The 25,171-nt window shown below is 35.4% G+C and overlaps 1 protein-coding gene across 2 annotated transcripts in view; it reads left to right on the plus strand.

Annotated features, from left to right (window-relative positions):
• The window catches only part of GABRB2 (gamma-aminobutyric acid type A receptor subunit beta2), a 126,207-nt gene that overhangs the window by 58,543 nt on the left and 42,493 nt on the right, over positions 1-25,171 (plus strand). For both annotated transcript variants that reach the window (XM_065734509.1, XM_065734510.1), the window contains exon 5: positions 10,096-10,178. In XM_065734509.1, the coding sequence (XP_065590581.1) occupies positions 10,096-10,178 (83 nt within the window). The remainder of the gene's footprint in view (positions 1-10,095; positions 10,179-25,171) is intronic.

The following is a 25,171-nucleotide window of genomic DNA, read 5'->3' on the forward strand; positions in this document are numbered from 1 at the left end:
CAGATCAGAGTCGCATATCTTCCAAATATAATAATTGGCTTTGTTTATCACAAATGCCAATAACTAACTGTAGAAACCTATGGATCTTAGTATTAAAAGAGAAAATGAGAGAAAGAGATCTTGGTAAAATTAATGGGCTTTCTCCACCATTGTCTATCTGCAGAATAGCCTGAAGAGGAAGATAGTAGTGTATATATACAGAATAAACAGTTCATAATTTGTGTAAGTCAGACCTATCTTAAAATGTTAATTTGAACAAGGGTTATACTTTCCAGAATTATAAAAACAATTGATTCAGAAATGACCCTTAAAGATCATCGACTCCAACTCCTTCCAACAAACAAGGATATGCATAGCTCCATCAGGAGCTCAGAGCTCACCCTGACTTCAGGTGTCTGCAGGAATGGGGTGCCACCACCTCTCTGGGCTACCAGTGACAGTGCCTCAGCTCCCTTATTGTGAAAAACTTCCTCTTTATATCCAATCTAAATCTCTCCTCTGTCCATCTGAAGCCATTTCCCATGTTCTATCACAGCAGATCCTGCAAAAGAGTCATGTATATGTGTTTGGTTTTTTTTCCTTTTATAGGTGTCTATACTAAGACTTTTCTATTTGTGCTAATAGAAATGTGTCATTTGATGACTCTATGCTGTGAATTAGCCTGAAAATCATCCCTTAAATTTTAGCTGTCCTCAATTAAATAGCATCCAGATGGAAATAATTATTTAGATGTGGTATGTGGATGCCATGCAAACAGGAGATTTGTTAAAGGCAGCTTAAACGCACCAGATCTGGCTGTTAATTGTGGTGGAGAATCTCCACTGATGCTTGGTGAACACAGGGCAGAGGAGAAGGGTGAAATTCTATAGCTTTGTATCTCTGGGGGTTAGTTGTTAGTCCATAAATATTGGACTTACACAATATATAGATTTTTATTTATTTTATTACTAGTTATAGATTTTTTTTGCAATCTGTTTTTTGTATTAACTGAAATAAATTGTTGCTAATCTTGAGAATTTTAGTTGTCATTTTAAGTGAACTAACTATTTCCGTAGTGTTTCTGTATTATTTCAAAATGCTTTTTTAGAATGGATAAAGTGTAATACTTTTCGTAGCTACATGCCAACAATTTGTATTTACTTCCTCACAGCATCTGGTTTACTTAGTACACAGAATGGATTTCTGATTTCTTCATGTGCTAATTCTCTTTTAAAAATCGTTAGGAAAACTAACTTTATTTGCAGTCCACTCTCACATCCGTAAATCAGTAAGTGATTCAATTAGGCATATATATATATGATATTCTGCTTGACATATAAACCTGTCTGCTGAAGTAAATTGGAAAAATAAATATGACCACTAAATTACTAATTGTTAAATAATTTATGTTTTAAGAATATTAAATAGATCTTTGTTCTACATAATAAATGACATGTCTTGATTAATACAATCAAAACATTTCTTCTAAACAATGCTGAAATAAAACCAAGTACTTCCAACCCAATTAGCAGGATAGCTTCTCGTCCTTCTTTACATGCCTCCCATGTGCTAAGTAATGCAGTATCAGCCTGTTTCTTTAGACAGTGGCAAGCACATTAGGTGATGAGTGATTCCTGTGGAAAGTTAAAAGCAAAAGAAATAGCTGGAAGTATTCTGTGAATAACTCTGTTGGTCTAAAGAGTGTGACTGTTGAATATTGATGGAGTTGTGTCACTCCATGAGTTCATTTTACGTGAGAAATGTCTTTAGCCCATCTCTATGCAGTTTTGTGAGGGATCAGTTCAGCAAGTGATACCTACAAAATGTTTTAAGGTGCTTTGAATCTACAAATCTTTCCAATCTGTGTTTCTGCAAGTAGATGAGTCTGATGTAATTTCTATGCAGTGCGTAATTAACATTGATATGAAAACAAAATTTTATTATAGAGGTATGGTTTGGGTTTTTTTTTCCCATTTTTCATTTAAAAATGTTAGTGATTCTGGTACTTTTTAAATTACTGCTTTTTTTTTTTTTTTGTGATAGGAAAAATCCTTCTCACATAGAAACTAAGAATGATAAACTCAGTCTGTTCAGTAATATCTAGTCTAAGGACATGACAGTGGCTTCAGAAAGAACCATGAGATCATCCCCCTGGGCATGTAATTTCACAGTGCCCCTTCTAATTCTACGAAGTCCAGCTTGCAGTGTATTATGATAGTTATACCACTCTAATGCCTCAAAGTAGGCCATCAGTACTGTTTTATGTACACTTTAAATGCATGCTTTTGTGGTTTTGAAAACTGGCTGTGAAATCTGGCCAGTGTTGTATTTCTATGAAGTGTTCATGATGTGCTGACATCACAGCTTTCAAAAATAAATAGATACAGTCAAGTAGTTCAGTGCCAAATATTGTGACACTGGTGGTGGTGAAACGTTACCATCTGCTGATTACAAATAGTAGTCACTCAGCAAAATTAAAAGTGAAATGATACCTTAGAATAAATGTGCTGTATCTAGATAACAGCGTTGTTAATATCTGCTAGTATTATGGACCTAAAGTCTGAGGGCAATATATAAGATGTATAGGATATTTTGAGACTTCGGAATGATCTGTGTTGCTTATTCCATTCTTCCTTTCTCTTTATTGACAGTTAATACAGTGATATTTGAAAGGACATCAGTAGGATGAAATTACATTTCTGGATAAGTGCCTTTTATTGTTCTCTAAATACCAAAGCAAAGCTGAAATGTTTATCTGCAAAGCAAGAGACACTGATCTTATGATAATAGTCAATTACAAAGATATTTGGTTTACTCTATTGAATGAATACAGTAGGTTTAATCAGCTCAATTCAGTAGTATAAAACCGTAAAGTTTCTCATTCCAAATTTTTGCTGGTTGCATTGGGTTAAGATTTAGAAGGGAGGTGAAGACAGCTGAGAATTTACCTATATCAACATGAAAGACTTTCTGATGTGCTTAGCTGCTGCTTGTGCTTTCAATATTCACTGGAAATAATGAATCGTATTTCGGATTGTGTAGAAGCTTTCAATAGTGACTTTACTCAGGTAGAGAAGGGGAGATGCTGTCCTAACAGAGGTAATGTGCTCCATGAGAGTACTTCAGGCATGCAGTTAGAGCTGCAGTAGGTGAGGTAACTGCTTTGTAGCAGATTGAATTGTGTATTTTGGGGAACATTGGGTTAGTTATAGAGAGAAAGTAAAAGAGTAAATGAAGAGAGGGTGATTAAAAACCTAATTCATAATGATGTTGTTCTGTTATGTCGTGGGTAGGAGAAGAAGAAATATGTTTAGGAGTGTTTTTTATCTAGAATAATAAAAATATTATAATAAAGATATAATTTATTGGGGAAAAAGATTTAGAAAGTACTGGTCTAACTGAAATCTTACAGTCATATATGGAGGAGGCGCAACTATTCTCATGTTCCAGTCTGTGGCTGAAATTTTCTAATCGCAATTGATTTAATAAGGATTAACCTGTGTCTATTCTATAGCGCTTTACAGAGTTTGCCTTAGTTCTGACAGTTAACTGTCTCCTTGTATGATTGCTTTTGAAGTACCAGTCCCAGTTTAGATCAGGGAAGTTCGTTTTACTTTTGTCTTCAATTTTTCTGAGGGTTAGAATTTTACAGGTCACTGCTTCGCTTTAAAGGTTTTCAAAAGAAACATAGTAATTTCAAGTCTGCATTTTTTTACTGACACTGATTTTTTTACTGACACTTTTTCCCCCTTTTTGGATCTGAGGGGTAATTCTGGAAGAATCCACATAAATTTAATATTTCTATTGACATTTCCCTGTGGAAAATGAGACTTCTTATTCTGACTCACAAAAGCTGGAGGAACAGGCACTTGGGCTCTTATCTTTCTTCTTCTGTAAGAATTACTAAATATGCTGAATTATAATTCAGCTTTTGCCTTTTCTGCTGAAGGTTGTTTTGACTTTCACATTAATTTTTAAGTTGGGTAAAAATCTCCTTCTCCATGGTTCTGAAAACATCTTATTGTCAGATCATCCACTTAAATGTTTCCCAGAATAGGCAAGCAATTAGAAATACCATTGATGATTTTTTGTGAGAGGAAAGGGCTTTTCAGGATTATTTCTGTCACCAGCACCATCTGCCTTGAAGGAAGGATCCGTCCATGAGCAGCTGCGCCCAGCAGTTGTTGGTGATTGGCCATTGCTAACATTTTCAGGATGGGGTAGAGAAAGTTGCACACTTACTTCTAAGAAGCACATGATTCAACATTTAGACACAGATTCCTGAGGGAAACAAAACTTCATACAAGTACAGGCATTGCCATATAGAATGGGAGTGCTTCTGTAGTTGTTACTCTCTAAAGATCCAATGAACTGGTAGGCTGTGGGCAATTTCATACTAGATAAGCTATTATAATGTGTACTTTTTATTCCACATTTTTAGCAGCACCATTATCTTCTAAATCTGTGCACTGAGGCAGTATGTATTTTGTGTAGAAGATGCTTCTTTTTTTACTTTTGCTTTACAGTTATTTAATTAAGCATTGTATCTTTATTATCCAAGAGAAAAAATGATACTACAAGGTATGTATGAAGTTCAGCATACTGGTTAGTACAAACTAACAAATAGACACTGAGAATTATACACCCAATCTTTGTAGTGCATTGGAAAACTCTAGCTTACTTCCAATTCATTATTTCAGAACAGTAAGTTAACTGTTTGTAAAGATATTGTAATACATTTTATTCTTTTCATACCCTTACATGAAGTTACATTCCTTGAACAAAAAAAGAAAAGCGAGAATTATGAAAGTTTGCGGTGAAGGTGTTCCATACATTCTGAAATACATGAAACATTTTTCTCTTAGAACTTGAATGATATTTTTTTTCCTTTTGAAAATGGCACAACTTGTTCAGAGATGTTTTATATATATGATGGATTTTTTATATGCAGAATGACTTGTGTGGAAGGAGAATAAATTTTTAAGAAAATAAAATAGCTGCAGTTACGCAATTTTTATTGCAGTACTGACATTATCATAGTGAAGTGGATGTCATAATTCCTACTGGAATAAGAAACACATTGTGCAAAATGTTTGGAAGTAAAAGTTTTCATTTTTCTAGTGTTAGGCATATAACAGAAGAGTTAAAAACTATGGAAGACCAGAGGAGATGGGCTGGCTCTCTCTTCTAAGGCTGTTTCGTTTGTGGACTGACTCGATCACTGTGCTCGTATTGCTTCAATGTTGTTTAAGTCCTATGTTTTTTTTAGGGAACTTCCTTTTATTTATTCATTATTTCTTTTTAAAGGGAGAAATGAAGTGAATGCTGAAAGACAAAGAGACATTTCCCAGTGATAAAATATTAAAATTCTGAAGTGCACCTCCTAGATTCTGGTTCATCTGCTTCATTGTGTTCCATTGGTGTTATCTTCCAGAGAAGCATGTGGTATTTCAGGGTTACTGTACAAGAAGATTTTTCTGTGAATAGTTGTGTGCTTTTTGTGGGGATTTGAATTATGAACATGATGTTGTGGCTGAGTTTTGGACTACGTGACAGGATAGCAAGCAATGCTATCTAACCTAAAAAACATTTAGAGAGCTTTGTGGGGAAAAAGATGGCACAAAACTAGGCATCAATGCACACAAATCTACAGCAAAATTCTGATCCTTCAGCATCACCATTCTTATACTATGAGGTAACAGCCAAATTCTCCAGTTTCCCATGAGTCTTCTGAGCTGAAGTTCATATAGAACAACAGCCCATCCTTCAGCAGAGACAGGTAAACTAAGAAAGATCACAGACATATATATTTAATTTGCTCTGGAAAATCATGAATGCTTTTTTAATCAACAATCTGAAAAACAACATGTAGATGTCAGCGATTCTGTATGTGTTCTAACTCCCTGTGTATTGTCAGCTGCAAGAATTCTTCCCTATCCTGTATTGCCTTTAGAAAAAGTTTTAGCATCATATATTTAGAGCTGTGCCTTCTAGCCTTAACATGTACACTTAGATGTTTTAGGGAGTGCTTAAATATGTAAGAGTGGGACAGGAAATAAGCAAAGAGAATATTTAAATGTTATTAGGTAGGTGGTCTCAAAATGAGCAAGAAAAGCAAGAAAAGTTGGAGCTTAGGTTGAAATATTCATGACATTTTGAGAAGAGGTATTAGAAGATGGCATATTATAGATTCTATGTGAACTGAGTGTATAATTTCTTTTCAAACTAAACTATTGACACGAATAAAAGCATTTGTACATAGAGAAACTCTGAGCAATTTGAGATGGAAAGATCTTTGCAGTCAGCTGGATATTTGGCTTCAATGATGGACTTGTAGAAATATTCCTTGCTTATCTGTTGTGAAAGCTCACTTTTTATGTGAATAAATGAATGAAAAATTCTGTGAGCTCTCTAACTAGCAATAAATGTCTTTTAATTTCCAGTTTGTTCTGTTAGTACTTCTAGCAGTCTTGTAACACATTTATATCCAATGTTATTGTTCAGGAGAATGATTTGTTGCGTCACATTTTTTCCCAGATTGCCACATAGTTGAAACGGGGTGTGCTTTGCTGCTGCCAGTGCTTCCAACTGTCACAGAGTAGAGCTGTTTCCAAGAAGAAGAGGTGGTCAGTGGGTGTTGATGCAGTACATGGCTTCAGTAACTGATTCTGAGAGAAACAGATAGCAATTCCCAGTCAGCGTGTGCAGAACTCTCTGATGATGTATGTGATGAAGAACTGCAGTCTGTTAAGGAGCATGGTTTCCTTCCAAGCTCCTTGGATTGGTCCTGAAACAGTTAATAGAGAATCAGATTCTGCCTTAATATGCCTTAAGATTTATGGATCTGAGGTGGAATTTCACAATGCCTTTGACAGGACGTGTGTGTTACATTTGAAGGAAGAATTAATCCTTCAATTTTTCTGGGTTTCAGCTTTGTCTTTTACTCGGTAGGGTCACAGTCTGTCAGTGCGAGAGCAGAGAGTGTATTACACAGTTCACATACAACCACTCTGCTCAGAGGAACTATCTGAAATTGTCACCTTCTTACTCAGCATTTCTCTTCTCTTCTGTATATAATAGGTCAGAGCTGCTTCTTTCCAGGGCAGAGATAAGTTTCTACTGCTTCTTATTCCTCATAGTTTTGCAGAGCCAGTGCAGCTCCAAAAGGAATTCAGGTTCTGTCCATCTCCATGTATCAGTAGCAAGGCTGTCCTGTCTCTCAGTGATGTTCTTTATTCAGCAGTGATGTAAAAAGTATTTAAGTTGCTGTTCTGATTTTCAAATCACACTTGAACTCGTAGAAAGGACAAAGTCTATTAGATTTTGGAAAAATAGCTGCTGTATTAAAAAAAAAATTAACACTACTGGGACAATATTATTTTCTTCATCACTTAAATTCTAAGGGTTTTTTTAAGAGTTTCTTATGATCTTCAACTTTGGTCTGAGAAAGGGGCAGAGTTCCAGTTTCTGGGTCATGGAACCTCCTCAAAATTGTGAGACAAGGGCAAATTTTCAGTTTTCTTTGAAGTAATACTCACCTGAATTATTGGGGATTATTGACAGCAACTTCACTTTCCCTATAAGATATTTGGGGTGCAGATTTCTTTGCACTGAAGACTGGTTTTATATCAAAAAGGATCAAAGGTTCATAAAATGAATTATCACAATGTTTTTCTCTCTCTGACGGCAGATAAAAAATGAGTGCTTGAGACAGTTCTGTAATGTGTTTCACTTCACAGTTTTTCCATGAAAGCACTGTTATTCCATTATCATTCTTAATGACTGGTGGGTTGAGTCACAGTGTTGTTTTTATAAAGCTTTTATTTTCTCCATTGTTTGTTCTCAAGGTTACATTATGAAAAAAAAAATCTATATTTTTTTCACTAGGCCAGGCTGTGTAAAAAATATTTGTAGTTCTTTTATGAAAATTGAAACAGCTCTGCTCTGAGTAGGAGGTGATATTCCTGTTTCAGGCATTACTAACTATAAGGAACTGCTGTTTTTTCCTCTGAAAAGATGTAGGTTGTGAGTCATGAATTTAAGATCTTTCAAAAGTTGGTAATTCTTCCATGCTCTTTCATTAGTAATATTGTTTAGCTATTCACCATGAATTGCAAGCCATTAGCAATTATCAGAAGGTTTTTTTGTTGCTTAAATACTTTTGAAGATGAAAGGTAAGTATTTCTATTTTCCAAAGGTGAGAAAAGTCAGGGTAAAAAGTATAAGGAGATGTGAGGAGAGGACAGATTTCATGTTCAATTCCAATGGATTTGCATTATGGATAAGAAATGAACAAGTGAGTTGAATTAAATCCATTATTGAAAACTACTGTTTTGATTGAAATTCTGACCTACTAGTGATATTTATTGATGTGGTTATTTTGTTTTGTTTTTTGTTTGTTTGTTTTTATTTTCTTCTTTATTTTTCTGATAAGTAACTGTGCTTTTTAATGATTTGATAGTGTTCCTACAGAGCTTTTATCCTTTCTGCAGCCTTTGCTCCCTTTTGTGATATTTTCCTGCACCCCTAAATCCCATAGAATGTAAGTTAGGATTGACAGTGCTCATCTGTATAAATGGATGTTTTGCTGTGGCCAGTACTAATTGTGTTTTTTGCCTTTGTTTTGAAGGCCTTGGTTTTGTAGACTCTAGTGGGAAGTGCAGAGGGGTATTAGAAAACTTAGTAGTCAGCCAGGCTAGTAATTCTCGTGAATCTCTTGTGCACTTAGAATGTAGGTAAACACTCAAATGTATTCTTCAGTTGTTTGCTTTTGTTAAATGCTGGAAGATTTCCACTCAGGAATAGGCGAAGGATACTTGTTCCTGTTCTTTCCATTGGAAAGATTACAGGGCTGCTTTATTTTTTATTTTTGAATTTTTCTGGAATGAGAGCAAAACTTGAGCTTCACCAGTAATGATACTAATGAGAAGTATATATTGTTTTTAACATTTTTGAGGTGCCTTGTGGAGAGGATTGTTGAAGCCAGTGTGGAGTAAATTTTGAGTTTGAGGCAGTTGTATTTTTCTGTTTCTAGTGAACAGTAGGTAATTAGGAAGACTGAAGTCCATCAAGAGAGAAGTCTCTTTCTGTCAAACTGGAGCGTGTAAAAGAAGTTTGTGAACAGTTACTGAACAATCTAAATATCCAACATGGAAAACCTTCAATTCTCTGAGAAGATTGTATAAATTGCTAGGCTTCAGTGTCTGTGTAGGAGTTGGGCTCTTAGCAGATGGAGAGGGGGGAAAGATAGGCAAGAAATAGCTCTGTTTATGCTCTACATATCCACTTGGAATACGCTCAGGATATACCTCTTTTGAATACTGGCAGATGCCAAATAGCATTATTTTAATCGCTACAGGTATTACATGTCCTCAGGGGGAAAACGAAAAGATTTTTTTGTGCTTACACTAGAAAGACTTACAGGTACACAGTTAATAAAAGGCTGCAGAACACTTTGGATTGATTCATGTTATTATGCTTGGGATTATTCCTGTTAGATCTATCTGTAGAAGATTTACTGATGGTACAGAAGTTTGTCTTCATGTCGAAGTGAGACACATGGCCTGTGTAAGGGTTTGGTGTTATCTAGAGACACAAATGTGGTCTAAACCTTTTATGAAAACATTCCTGAGAGTGTTTGCTTGTTAATATGGAGGTAAAACATCACTTCATTAGCAAAGCACTGTTGAAGAAAGGAAAGAATAATTAAGTTTCATATGAAGGGATTTAAGTATTAACCCAGGATATGAAGTATGCCTCTTTCTTTGTTCATCTTTGGATTTTTTTTGCCACCTTGCTTTTTTTTGTCTTCTTTGGTATAAAATGGAAGAAATAATGCCATTCTAATTCACAGTGATTTTTTTTCAGAATAAACTGTTTGCTGATCATTAAAGCTTGCAATACAGTGATAATGTGAAAGAAGGAGAATCTGTCTGCTTGCCCACCAGAGTGGCATAACCTTTTTGGAACAGCGTTAGTTACAAGTAACCAACATACACAGTATTTTAGTAAAAATAGGCAAGTGTCTGTAGAAATATATTTTGTCCTTTCAACTATGTGCAGTCAAAGAAAGATTGGAATGAGACGCATTAACAAGCTCTTCTTTTTGCTTCCTAGAATTACTACGACAGCTGCTTGTATGATGGACCTACGGAGATATCCGCTGGATGAACAGAACTGCACACTGGAGATTGAGAGCTGTAAGTACTTCTGCAAATCCTACTTATTCTGTGGTCAACTGCTTCAGACTTTTTTATTTCTGTTCATTTATATATATTTATTTATTTTATATGCTACTAACCTAGTTGTCTCTCTGTCTGATGACATTTAGATCCTTGTAAACACATACAAAAAAATAGCTTTCCAGATGGATTAGTAATTTGTGGCACAAGGATTAGCAAAAGTTATTCTGCTTTGATGGACAGTTTTCAGCTTTAAAAGTCTCATTCAAATGCCTTATTGGAGTTCATGTGAGGAGCACGAGGATTATCATCAGTTCTTTATCCTCCCTAACAGCTGAACTATTTTGGAGCTAGTTTCCATTTATAAATGATGGCAAAAGGTTAGGATTGTGTTTTCAGTAGGTGTGTTATGATCTGTTTCTTTTTCTAACCTCTCTCTGTTTAAGGTTTCAATACATGCAATGGAACTTCTTATATATCCTGATTTAATAGCTAGTCTCTCTGTAGAGATTTCCATGTAGACAAAACTTATGTTGTGAAATAAAATTTCAAATCTTTTTTGCTGAATTATCTTTAGTGTGCTTTAAGTACATCAAATCAAAAACTCACAATCATTTATATAAAGACAATGTTGTAAATATGCAATACTTGATGCTAAATAAGATCGTATCAGCAGTTTCAAGATACATGTCCTTTTTCAGGAGAACCATACGTAACAGATGGCATCTGTTATTAAGTTGAATGGGACAAGCAAATGGGAAGTAATGGCATTAAGACAGAGTTAACAAAAATGTATTTAAAAATACCTTATGCATTCAAAAAATTGTACGGGGTTTTCGTGTGCATGAACAAAGTGATTGTAGCTTGTATAGCAATTTGCTAAGAGTTTGGTATGGCTGATCTTTTTAGCATTCTAGAAGGTGTTCCAGAGTATGATGTAAACTCAAATGTAGTTTTCACTCATTTAGTGTAATTATAAAGATATATCAGAAGCTCTTTCTGGATTGCATTTGTGACACTGCTGTTTAATTAATGTTTACATAGTTAGCAAAAGAGTCTTTATCATTAAAGTTCACTTCTCTAGACTGAAATACATAAATGTGATGGACTTTGGATAAAATCTTTGGTGGGATATATATATTTTTTTTTTGCAGTTCATAAAATCAGTTATATTTGATTATATATTTATATTGATGTCATTTGATTCAGAATTCAATACCTGTACCCTTTAAAAATCAGTCTTTTCTGCTGCTAGTGTGTGAGAGAATTTTGTGCTGATATAACTGTATTTAGGTTTACAGAGATTCTTGAAATTGTTGCACTTGGAATGAGATATACAGTATTCATTATATCATTGAAAGTTTAATTTCCCATGGCAGCTAGAATGCTTATGGGAATGCTCCACTGTGAATCTATCTCTTAGCTCAGTTGTAGCATTACAGTAGTAAAGTGGATTTAAAACGGGATGCTGTGTTTAGCTGGCCTGTCTTTCATTGCAGTAATAAAGGTTATTAAAGAACGTGGATAGAAGTAGTGCTTGAACTGCTCTTTGAAAGAATTTCATGCTGCTTTAGAAAATTATTACTCTTTATATATGTCACTCTGTCCAGGTAAAAATCTGTATAATCTTTATGAATTACTTCAGAGAAAACTCTAGTAGGTAGGGAGAGTAAATAAGACTGGAAGTGACTTTGAGTCATTTTATGCAGATATTCAACTCATAATCACTGATTAATCTCCATAATCTCTGTGCTGGAAGGAGCTTATTTTCTTGGCCTGCTGGTTCTGGTGGACACTTCTTTCACCATTGCTTTCTTGTGATGAAGGATAGAAGGACTCTAAATTCCGTGCCAAGACATAAAATTATACTCACCTCTTGTGTAAACTGTCCTTTTTTTTAAGTTCATATTTCATTTTAAACTTAATGTCTTCCTCAGCCCTGCTGTGCCTGCTACAATATGTCTAAAGGAAGTCGGCATCGTCTCATAGGCTTTGTATCATAAAACATGCGTATCACAAACCATATCCTAAATTTTTCATCAGTGTGGTCCCAGAGCCACCTTTGCCTTTTATCACAGCTGTGTAACTTCTGTAGGTGGTAACATTTCCTGGAACATTCCAGTGCGTTTTTCCTTCCTCACTGATCTTCCAGCAGTGGGATCTACCCCTTGGTAGAAATATTTTTCAATATCCAAAGGAGACGTGACTTAATATTTTACAGCATTCTTCACATTCTGAATTTAGCTACACACTTAAATATTATCCAGGTCTTCCTATGTTTTGTCTGCACAGTGCTTTTCTTGCATAGACCTATATCAAAGATTTTGATAAAGTACAGGTTAGTTGTACTTGGCTTAGAAATGTAGTTATGATCTGGTAGAAAGATCTGGCTCAAAACCTTTTTAAGTTTAGTCATGATAGATTTTTATACCATTTCCATGCCTATTAATGTCTCTAATGCCCTTCCATTCTTCTTTCTTTTTCCTTTGTCCCTCCTCCTATTATTGATGCTGGTTGTCTGGCTTCTTGTTAGATGCAGGGATTACTTTTTTTGCAATGTGTGATTGTATGTACTGAAGTATAGGAGACCATAAATCTAGATTAATTTTCAAGATAGAAATTATGGTAGAACAGGGTTTTATGTCAAAGCTAAAACAAAATGAGAGAGGCTGTATAATCTAATATACAAGAAAAGGCATTTTACCTGCTGTATTATTGAGACTAGATGCTGAAAACACAAGAGAAGATATTATTTGGTTCAGGGAATATCAATTTTGAGAGCTGGAATCCTACTTTTTTCTTTATATATAGATAGTTTGTTTCTCTGTGATCATTTTTAGCTTTGCTCAGAATTAGAGGGGGCAGAAATATGTATAATGTTTGGTTTTCCTAATATACTTCTGAACTTTTACGATGTCTTATCTATAGTGGAGTAATCTACCCACCCTCCCTTTCATTATTTCCCAACACACTAAGTTGCAGGAATATGATACCGGAAGGAAATCAACTTTTCTCTGCGTTCTTTTCTTAGATTCCCAATTTGGAGACAGCAGAAGAGAGCTTGTTCTTTATTAGTTGTATATTGACTTAGTACTCTGCTTTTTGCTTTCTATCTCTGCCACTGTAGTTTGCAAATTAGTTGAGTTTCTGATTTTGAGAAATTTTCACCTGCTTTTCAGAAGTTGTAACTACTGAAAGGAATTCCTTAGCAAATCAGTTAAAAGACTAGAGGGAGCTAAAATGTGTAAAGAAGTACTAGGAAGTTTGCAGACCACTGGCTTGTATTCATAAAAGAATAAAATATTATATTGCACCTTCTCTAGCATTACAGAGCGAAATTTTGTGATTTGAATGTTTTCAAATGTAGTTTCAAATGTAGTATTCAAGATTCATCTGGTAAATTTGGACTGCTGTCAGTTTTAATTACATAGTGACATACAGAGACGATAAATTTCACTTCAGTTCTTTTTTCTCTCATTTCGTAATGTGTTTGGCAAAGCTATATTTATGTTATAGTGGAGTATAATTCAGAATATGCCTGCTGTATGACAATGATATTTCAGGTTTCTTTATTGCTTTTGAATAAACAAGAGCACTCTGAGTTTCTCCTTAAAAATGTATTCTCAGAAACATTTTCCATAGTGTGTTAAACATGTGGCATTAAAAAAAATAAAGTGTTCAAGGCCTACTGTCTGAAGATAAAGCAAACAAGGCACTAAAAACAGAATAGATGGCAGTGTTAGAACAAGACGTACAGGAGTGGGGGATGGATTGCTTTGGTTATGAATGAAGAATGATTGTTTTGGAGATATTTTCTAATCAGACGGGGATGTTTTGATCAGAAATACCTTACAGATCGAATTTATTTATTTTTCAGTATGATGGCAAAAATACTACAGAAGCACTTTAAATAAGATCTGTTAAAAACTTCATTTGGGTAATAATCTAGAAAAAGACAGGATGAACCATGGTAAAAGATTAACGTGTCACTTCCAAAATCTATATAAATGGAAAGCTGAACGTGCGTTGTTTGGGCCACTGAATATCAGAACCTAAATAGTAGTTTATTTCTTATTCTTTTTGTTTATCAAGCTTTGCATGTCCTCTTCAGCTAATTTTTATTTATTTATTTATTTTTGCATAGCAGGCATTGTTCAGGCAAATATGCCTCTATGAGTAGAAGTTGACCTCATTATCAAGGTATTCTTTTTTTCCTTCTTAATTATCATCTATAGGTTGTGATGTCTTAATATGGACTGTAATGTGAATTCGTTGGGACAGATACTACAGCTTTTATATGTCCATAGTACTTTCATTTCAAGAGTATCAAGAAGAGAATAAAAGAGGTTTAATTGTAATGAAGCAGTGCATACTGGCAATAAGAAGATAATCCGCGACTCCAGTGCATAGCTGGAGTGATTCATTAAGGGCTTAAAAAAAATATATCAACAAAAACAATGGATGATTCTTCTGGCTAGTATGAAGAGGGGAATGAAGTTTAAACTAACCATCAGTGTATTTGACTGGGGCAGGTTCTATATAAGTAGAGTACATTTTGCAGTATTTTGATTACTGAGCATGAGCAAAAAAGCACTGAGAACTTTGGTCAGGCTTTTAAGACAGGAAGTAACATCACAGGCGTGATTTTCCTATTACGTTATGGTTACTGTATAATGAAGTACTGTATTATTTTTTCTTTATTTCTTAGTACATCTTTACAACAGTCTACATTTTGGAAGATCTCATCTCAAAAATGAGTGGATGTACAGTTTTCAAAAGAGCAAAGAATGATACAAAAATTCGGTACCAGCTTTTTAATGCTTTGAAGCTTTTGAGTTAAATTTAAAAAGGAATCTAATATCCAACCTATGCTTGTCAGCACGGGAAAATATAGGCAATGTAGTTTTCACAAAGAAATTCGTACCTTGAAGCTCATTTTTATATCATTCCACAGATAAATGTGCAAAATACATAGAATCATAAAAATAAGAGACAAAACACAAACAGTTCTAAAAGTTCTGAAGCGTTTGCCTTTCATAGCTAGTCTGAGCAGCGGAATGTTTTTCCTATTGCACTTAAAGGTGCATTTTATCAAGAAATATTTGGACTAAAAAGGATCCATTTTCTGAAAGCCCAGTTTCATTTGCCAAAAAGTCTGGAAAAATGAAATGTCTATGAAACCATCTAGTATGCTATAAAAAATGTCAACCAAGAGAAAAGAATGTCATTCTAGCATCTTCTCTGATAATCCTGTATACAGTAAATAATCTAAAAGAGTTTGGAGATGATGGATGTGACGCTTCACAGCCCTATTTCGAGAAGGTATGAGTTTTTCAAGGTAAATACTCACTTTTTTTTCCTAAAGTGAGTAATAGCATCTCTGTTAGACCATCATGTACTTCAGGTAGGTATTTTTTATTAACCAGTAGTTTGTTTGAAAGAAATAAGTATTTTAAAAAGTTATTGGAAAGGATATGTTTAGTATTATTCTATATCTTAGGCCCAAGCAGTATATCATCTTTATTGTTCTTATTTGCTTTGGAGTATATATGCATTAATTTAAAAGTTTGCTCTACTGAAATTGTTTTAGAGCCTGTTTTTGATTGAGTCTGTAAGGAATTCAAGCAAAATCTTTGGTGTACACTGTATCTGTCAGTGATGTTAATTGCTCTACCAAGCTGTCCTATTTGAGTTAGATACAAAAATGATTACCAAGTTGAGTGGTAGATTGTTCATGTGTCATTTTTTCACTAGCTCTCACTTATTTTTGTTATTTTGTAGTGGTAGTTCACGTTGTTCTAAGTGCACCTATTTCAGAAATGTGCACTGTTTGCTACTGGATGCAATCCCATTTTTTAGGTCTTAAACCTATGTAATACAGAATCCAAGTTAATATTTCCTTATGATAATAGCAGTTCATTTGCTAGGGGAATCAATTGTTACCATATTCCAATCCAATAAATGATGTCAGAAAATGCTATTGGAAATTTGCTAGAGCATTACCTTGTTATGCAACTTCACAATAATACTTCACAAGGAAATTATTGCAGTTTTAGAAATATTACTGGAATGTTTGTGTATTTGACCTACCATCCAAAGGTATTTAGCTGGAGATTCAGGGTCCATCTTTTATGTATGAAAAGTTTGAGCTGTGTTGGAAGTATTTCAGACTTTGTCATGGTATGGGGTTATTTGTTGGGATTCTGTTGGTTTGTCTAGGCTTATAATTTAGATCTATTGTTTTCAATGTCATTTCTAATAGGGGAAAGCAGGAGTTATTAAGTGGATTATTAATGTATGCTTATATTTCAAGATATATTTCTGGAATAATTCAAGATGGAAGGGACATCAGGGGGTCTTCAGTCCAACCTCCTGCTCTCAAGGTCAAGTCTGAGATTAGACTATGTTGCTCAGGATACTACTCAGACTAGTCCTGAAATTCTCAAAAGATGGAGAATGGAAAAACTCTCTAGGCATCATGTTCCACTGTCTGACCTTCCTAAAAATGAAGAATTGTATTTACAACTGTAGAAAGTGACCAGATTTTGTATCCTAGTATGCTGTATTTGTATTCATCTGAAATATAATGAAAGTGTTGAGAAAACTATATAATAAAATTATAATTTATAAGGTAATGATTGATAATATCATGATAATGCTTTGAATAAGTTAATATATTGTAGCACTATAATTCTGCGAAGATATCTTTGAGTTAATTAGTTATCTATATGCTTTTCTATATGTTTGCAGTCTCCTGGTCCATCTCCCTTTGTCAAATTACAGAGAAATGTTCTCTGTACAGATTTGTCTCTGTGTTGTCATTCTCACAGTAACATAGAATGGCTTAGGTTGCAGAGGAGCTTAAAGGTTGTCTAGGTCCAATCCCCTTGCCATGGGCAGGGCTGCCCACCAACCAACTAAATCAGGCTGTGCAGGATTACATCCAAACTGGCCTTGAGTTGCCTCCAGGGATGGGGCATCCACAACCTCTCTAAACAACCTGTTCCATCATCTCACCACCCTCAGAGTAAAAATCTCTTCCTAACACCTAACCTGAATCTCCTCTTTTAGTTTAAAGCCATTTCCCCTTGTTCTGTCACTATCAGACTGTAAAAAGTTGGTCCTCCTCCTGCTAGTAAGCTACATTTAAGTACTGGAATTGAGGTCTCCTCATAGGCTTCTCTTCTCCAAGCTAAACAAACCTACCTCCCTCAACCTGTTCGTCATAGGAGAGATGCTCTAGCCATTTGTTCATCTTCATGACACTGCTCTAGACCCACTCCAAAAGTTCCACATCCTTCTTGTGCTGGAGACCTCAGTCCTTAATGCTGTACTCCAGATGAAGCCACACAAGGGCAATGTAGAGGGACATCCCTTGCCCTTCTGCCACCTCTGTGTCGATGCAGCCCAGAATCCTGTTCGTCTTTGGGGCTGCAAGCACATACTGCTGGCTTATGTCCTGCAAGTCCTTCTCTACAGGGTTGTTCCCAAGGAGTTTTTCTCCCAGTCTATATTTGTATCTGGGATTGCCTCAACCCACGTGTAACACCTTGCACTTGGTTCTGTTAAACCTCATTACAATCTTGAGTGCTACTTTTTAAGAGTGTCCAGGTCCCTCTGGATGGCATCCCTCCTTTCTATTGTGACAATTCCACTACTCACCTTAGTGTCATCAGCAAACTTGCTGAGGGTATGCTGTTTGTATCATTGATAAAGATGTTGAAGAGCACTGGTTCTAGGATGTACCACTGAGAGACAGTATTCTTAACTGGTCTCCATCTGTACACAGAGCTGTTGACAACAATTCTCTGGCTATGACCATCAAACCAATTCTTTGTCATCTGAACAGTTCACTCCAGCAAATCCATATCTTTCCAATTTAGAGATCAGGATGTGGTGTGGGACCAAGTCAAAGGCCTTGCACAAGTCCAGGTAGAAGACATCAATTCCTCTTCCTTTGTCCATCAGTACCATCACTGTCAAAGAAGACCACCAGACTGGTTAGGCACAATCTGCCTTTGGTGAAACCACGCTGGCTGTCGTGGATCATCTCCTCATCTTGCATGTGCTTTATCATCTCTTCCAGGAGGATCCACTTCATGATCTTCCCAGGCACAAAGGTGAGACTCACTGGCCTGTAGTTCCCTGAGTCTTCCTTTCTTACTTTCTTGAATATGGGAATATTCTGAATCTTGTTATGATTTAAGCACTCTCAAAATAAGGATTCTTTTGTTCTAGAATAATGAGAAATTTCAGAAAAACATGAGACTGGGTTAAAAGTTTATATTTGTATATACATATAAAAGGCAATTTTTTGTGTTTTGCAGCTGCACAATCTATAAGTCATCCTTATTGCATATGGAGCATTTATATATATGGTTACTTATATTCAGTATCACATGACTTGGGCTCTTCTTGTGGTTGTTGTGGCAAAAGTTAGAGAAGTTGTGTAAACCTATGCAAAAATCTTACATGATAATGGGGCAACATATTGGGAAAAATAAAAATAAGAAATTGATGCAAGTCGGTGTGAAGACAAAAGTATAGTTTTCCACTTTGACATTGTGTGTGTACTGTGCTCTAGATAAGACTACATAATATTGGAAATAACTTTTAGTAGTTATCTGCAAATGGAATTAAATACCTTCCTGCATCCATTGTATTTTATTGATTAGTGAAAGATGATTATACAAGGTTTTGATGGCTTCTGAATTACTCAATAAAATTATTTTCTGGTAAAATCTTAGCTCTTATTCTTGTCTCTGAGATGGTTAACTGACAATCAGCATGTATTATACATGCATATGTGTTCAATAGCAGGCACAGCTTTTTTCAAGGCAAAGACTTGTGGGCTGCTAGAAAAATGAGCTTAATTTAAGCACAACAAGCACATGAATTTTACTGTATGGGAGCTCATCTGTACACATCTAGTGCTTTCCAAGAAAGCAGGAATTTTCATCCTCACCACGGCCCAGAACGATCATGTCTTTTGATCGACTGACTTCTGGAAGACTGGCACATATCAAAATGTTACACAGACAACCTGATACTGAAGTGCTGGTAAGTAGAGTTTTGCTTGTGAATTTTGTTTATACTCTTATTTTTGTTTCTGAACCTCTGTAACCTGTTACCTGAGAGATTTTCTTTTACTGTTTTGGGAAAGTTCTGTAAAGGGTCACCTATTTACCTATAGTTCCTCTATCTTCTTTTCTATGCAGAGCAAAAATGAATGTTATCAACAGTAATATCAGTAAGTCAGTCAGAATGGTCTTAGGGATGTCTTCAATGCCAAGAACCTTCTCATTCTTATACAGCTAACATATGCATGGCAGCAGATAAGCATCAAAGGAATGGATAATGCCACAAATATGATGATTTTACACCGTAAGTTTCTTACTTTGCTGTGACATACTTGGTATTAATGCTTCTCAGTTCATATAGTAATGAGAAATCTTTTCTTTTCAGGCTTCAAGAACAATCTTCTGCAAGTCTAGAGAAACTTGAAATCATCTTATTAGGTAAATGTGTGATACTTTTCTTCTGCAAAGCATAGCTAGATTCTTATCAAAGCTTGTTTGCTTGCTCAACAAGATGAGCTTCCACTCAACTCTGGTTTGTTTGTTCTTTTTCAGTTATGGACAATTTTAATGAGAGTTTACAGTTTTCTCTGAGGACAGAAAAATGTGCATCTTGCTGAATGCCTGAAATTCTTATTATACTCTAAAATTTGTTCTGTACAGTATAGCCTTGCATTTGTACTTTACAATGACACATTCTGTACTGCTGATAATACTATTGAATTGATTGTATGGATTTGGAAAACTTACTTTCATTATAAAATTATTTGATAAATATTTTAACTTTCTTAAAAAAAATAAAACTGAGTTTTTACCTGATGTCTGTGTGTTTCACTATGTGTATAAAGGAATTCTAAACAGAAAATGTTGGAAACTTTTAAGTCTGCTAAGATTGGAGACACTGCCAGTTATTTTTCTGTTTATTTATATTCCAATTCAAATATTTCTCTTTTTATTTTAGGTGAGCGAAGTTGAATATTTTACAACTATGTGTCATCTGGTTGTGCTCATTATCAATTTGTGCTATGGAGCGATGTGTGTACAGGCTTTTAGCCATCTTCTTCAAAGGTCTGCCTTTGTGCAAATGAGCAGTGTGCTCCTTTTTGCACACACTGGAACTAGCTCTTATTTGGCCTTGAGACTGTATTCAGGGCCACATTGTTCTGTGGCTTGATGCCAGCTCACTTTGGTCTTAATGGATACCATGTATATGCTTGACAAATTAGGTCATTATGTCTGTTGTAAATGGCACGTCCATCTTTTTTTTTTTTTACTGAACATTAAATTGTAGATGTATGCATGTAACTATCACTTAAAAATGATTTTCATTGTTTTAATAGCCATATATGAGCAGGCATCTTAACAACGGTCTCATACTTAGAAAATATCTTAAAATAAGTTCCTTATTACAAAAGCTCATGTGGGAACAGTATTAATCTTGCTTTTTTTTTTTACAGCTGGCACTTAACAAAAACAGATTTGGGTCACAAACTAACTCTGAAGGTGAACTAAACTTGGAGGCTGTGGAGGGGTCTGAGAATTACTGGTTTGTGAGGTGGTATACTAAGTCATTGGATGTTTCAGACACTGCCTATGAAATGTATTACCAATCTGGTATCATCTTAGAGGCAGATGAAATCAGCTATAATACCTTTCCACGTCAGTATCCTTAATGGAAAAAATGTCCTGTTGAGAAAAATTTATGTTGAGGCAAATCAGAGAAGATATGAACACATGATGGATGTACATGTTTTATCATGGACTTCATAATAATAAAAATGATCATATAATTCAAGTTTTCTTGAAGTCTGAGATTATGAGATTAGCAAAATGCAGCCCTTGTCATTGCAGAGTGGCACCCTGCAATCTTATCAGGGGTTTGATGGCTGTATGTTGTTTAGGTGATTTAGGTGAGTTTAGTGTCTCTTCAAACCCAGTTGCAAAGGATGGAATTTCTGTGTGTTAGTATCAGATTTATTGTCTTTATTATGAATTGATATTAATGATACATTTGAGTAAGACTTGATGGCTGGGGTCATGCTTCAATTTCTCATCCTTTATTTTTTATCTGAGTATGAAATATGCTGTTGCCAGAGGAAAGATCTCTCTTGAGAAGGCAAAAGCAGTTGTTCCTGCTAGAGCATAAGTCAGTATCTCCAACTGAGTATAGCTACTGTGACCATGGCATCTTGAATTAATACGGTGGTATTAAGATAGATGTTTTGGACACTAGCAAGATGCCAGGTTAAACAGAAAACATGTGATTTGATGAAATTATTTGCTCCTATAGGGAAAATACAGTCCTTTTGAATGCAGCATGTTTACTTTAAATGCAGGGATTTAGGCAACCTAGAGCAGCTGCTTGTTTATGTGTTTTGTTTTTCCTTTTTAAATCCCTTTTTCCCTTCAGGGATTTGGATGACTGTAGGAAGTATTTTAGCCAGAAGGTAGAGTAAAGCTCACTGGGTGGACTCCAGCTGGGACTGAAAACACAGCGTTGTTGGTTCCACATGATCATGAGTTAACATGAGGCCACTTGACCAGCCAAAAATGAGCTCAGTCTGTTAGAGAGGAGATAATACCTTCTTGTAAGTGTTGTTCTTAAAGGCGTGTCTTGCAGTTATGACAAATGCACCTCCAAATTTTCTATTTTTCTCATGAATATTGGCTATTTCAGAAGGTGTCTGACCTTCGAGGAAGTAAGCTCAGCTTTCAGCTCAAGTGCTATCATCCCTGGTGAGTAATTCTCACCGCTTCCAAAGGAAGGATAAATGTAAGCCTTAAATAATTATAAAGATGATGAGTAGGCAAGCCTCTTAGTTAGAGCTTTCCTTATCTAAATTATTTTTCCAATCGTGATAAAAATATCAAAGTATACATTAAATATATCTGAGCAAAATATCAGAATCAATTGCACAGAGGAAGATAACTCGCAGATAGTGTGCATCTGTTCTTTGCAGAGTCAAAGAAAAAGGGCAGACAAACTGATGTGGAGCTCTGCATTCTTTAACCTGGACTATTTTCAGCCCTTTGGTAATCAGTATCTGTCCACTGCATTGCGACTCTCTGCAAGAAAAAGAGAATCTAACAGTAATTCGGTGTTATTTCCTACAGTGTACATGGAGCTTTATACTTATGATGGAAATGGCTGATTCTAGTGTAGTTTCCCATTCAGCGTGAATGGAGGATTGAGTGGTATAGAGTTGTAGTCTTTATTTCATGAAAATCTGACTCAAATAAACAGTAATCATGTGCAAGCTTTTACTGTGTCTATATGAGAAGAGATGTCTTCTTCTAAAGACATTATTGCAACTGGAACAAATGGTCTGAAAGTACCGTTCGTGAGCTGAATGTTTCTGATCTCTTGTAATACTTGTTTGCATGTAGTGACAGGTACAGCCTTTCACAAATACAGTTCTATTCCAAACACTTGTATGAGAATGGGAAAATACTGACATCTAAATCATGGTATTAAGGATTTCTTGCAGAAGCATCTGCTGTCTTCCATGTGATAGAGTGTATAAATGATGTTTTTCTTGTACTGTCCATTCAGAGAACTTGTACGATCTTTTCCAGATATTTAATGTTGGAGTCAAAGTTGAACTTTGAACTTCACTTCCTGGTGCTAGATATCATCCTCAGTGGTTAATGTCTACCATGGCTGTATAAGTAGGTTTAGCATAAGGGCTTAAATGTTTGCAATGTGAAATCCTTCCCAACGTTTCCAATTGGATCAACATAACCACATTTGAAAATACAGCATTACAATGGAGGGAAGAAAAGCAAAAAAAAAAAAAAAAAAAGAAAAGAAAAAAGAAATAGTTTATAAAACTATTTTGTCTGGTTTTCAGAATAAATGTGGCAATTTTGTTGAATGAAAATATAATTCCAGTTCTCTTTTCCTACAACTTTCTTTTTGATGAGGAAATTATTGCATGTTATTTACTGGGTGTCTGCAGGTAGGTTACACATTGTTGCATTTCCACTTGTTGAGTCTGTGTAGAGAGATCTTGGGTTATAACTGAAATGTCTGAGATATCTGTTTTGCAAGGATAGACGTGCTGTTTATGAAAGCATGACTTCACTTCCATAAATCTTGGTAATGGTTTAGTATTTCAGCTGTAGGATGTGGGTTCATTCCTCGTTCATTTTTACTTGTCCTTATGCACTACAGAATTTATCTGAAAACTGATGATAATAAAAAGTGGGAAAAAAAGTTCTGTTACCCTGAGGCTATTTTAAGAAATAAAAGTAGTCCTATTGGAATTGATGCCTCGCATGCCTTAAAGAGTACTCCCACTTTTGAACATGTAGAAAAGCAAGATCTCAAAAGACTAGCCCAATCAGTTTAAAGGTTATGTGTGGTTGAGATTGACAGCAACAAGTATAAACAGATAATTTACATATAAATGATTAAACCTGCAGTTTTATAGCCCACAGTCGTACTTCCTTTGTAACAAGGAGGAATTTTTCTTCGTCTTTTTTTCATACACTTATGATTCATTATTGTATTCCTAACACTCAAAGGGTGCTTTTTAGGATCCTACTGCAGATTCTCTGCTTCAGTGGCCTGCATATTTCCCCTCCATTGTTGTGTAACACTTTTTTTCCTAATTCCATGTTTATTTTTTAAATTCAGTTTTCGTTCTATTTTTTACATAACCAGTGTTAATTTCTTCATCTCTTCAGTAAAAGAACCTGTAATATTCCAGGCATAGAACCTGAGACATACCAAGAAAACCTATTCTTGATCATTTAATCCTTTAACTACTAAATGCAGGGGAACTGTTGACTTGACCAGATTTTTCTGGCATAGGAGAAACCTGGACTAATCACAAGCCAAGATGATCAAAACCAAGACTAATCACAATCACAAACAAAAAGTGTCTTGCCACATGTCTATAAAACTCCAGCCACTCTTAAAGCATCTAGATTCTTGAAAACTTCCATTAAGTTCTTCTGGACTCACAGCCTAAGAATTTGGTGATAAATCCTACAATATCAGGCTGACAGACTAGCACTAAGGTGATTTTGTCCATCTATTTTAAACCAAGTTGATTTTCTCATATTTCCATCTTATTAGACCCCTTTGTTATTTTAATTCCAAATCTGTACCATAACATGAGGTATGTTAATTGTTTTGTGAAGCATGTCCACATCCACGTTTGAGCAAATCTGAAACTTTTAACTGGGTGTTTTACTCATAGGGTTTGACATAAAAGTGATTTTAGGCTGTTTGGATTTGATTGCCTTTGATATATATCTCCATCTTTATTTGTACGAATAATGACGTATATATATTTCTCTGTTTGTATCTCTTAAGTGCTCTAGTAAGAAATGCTCCACTCAGTAAGGGTATTCCTAGATTTTTCCTTGCTATGTTTGGTGGTATGTCTGGACTCGGTGCTGGTGCAAATATGAAGAGTTGTGCATTTCTGTGTCTCTACCTTGCCATGTTATTGGGAATGAAAGCAATCTCACTTCTGACGGTTTCCTGCTGAACCTATGATTGTTTTCTAGGTTCTTGTATTGAAACAAGGGATTGTTCTCCTTTTTCTAGACCGTGTTTAACAAAGCATTCTCCAGAGTAGGTGCAAAGCTGGCAGCACAGTGAGACCTTGCATCCTCCACTGTCAACTGTGGAAACCTTGGGGCTGCTTTCAGCACAATGGCACTGTTACTGTTAGAGGCACAGTCTCCAGAGAAAAATCACCTCCAGGTGCTCACAGTAAGAGCTGGAAATGTTGATGATTTTAAATGAGCAACAGAATGATTTGTTCATTTATTATTTTTTAAATTTAAATCTGCCAGATGGGTCAGGTGTATCCTTTTTCCCTCTAAAGCTTCCCATGGTGCAAATATTTATATGACCATCTTTTTATTTTTGAACCTAGTATTCCTTTTCATGAGTGGATCCCATGTGGTGGTGCGTAG

Source organism: Cyrtonyx montezumae, unplaced genomic scaffold, assembly GCF_038088225.1.
Source record: "Cyrtonyx montezumae isolate F1298 unplaced genomic scaffold, pur_monq_1.0 scaffold_18, whole genome shotgun sequence".
Lineage (NCBI taxonomy): Eukaryota > Metazoa > Chordata > Aves > Galliformes > Odontophoridae > Cyrtonyx > Cyrtonyx montezumae.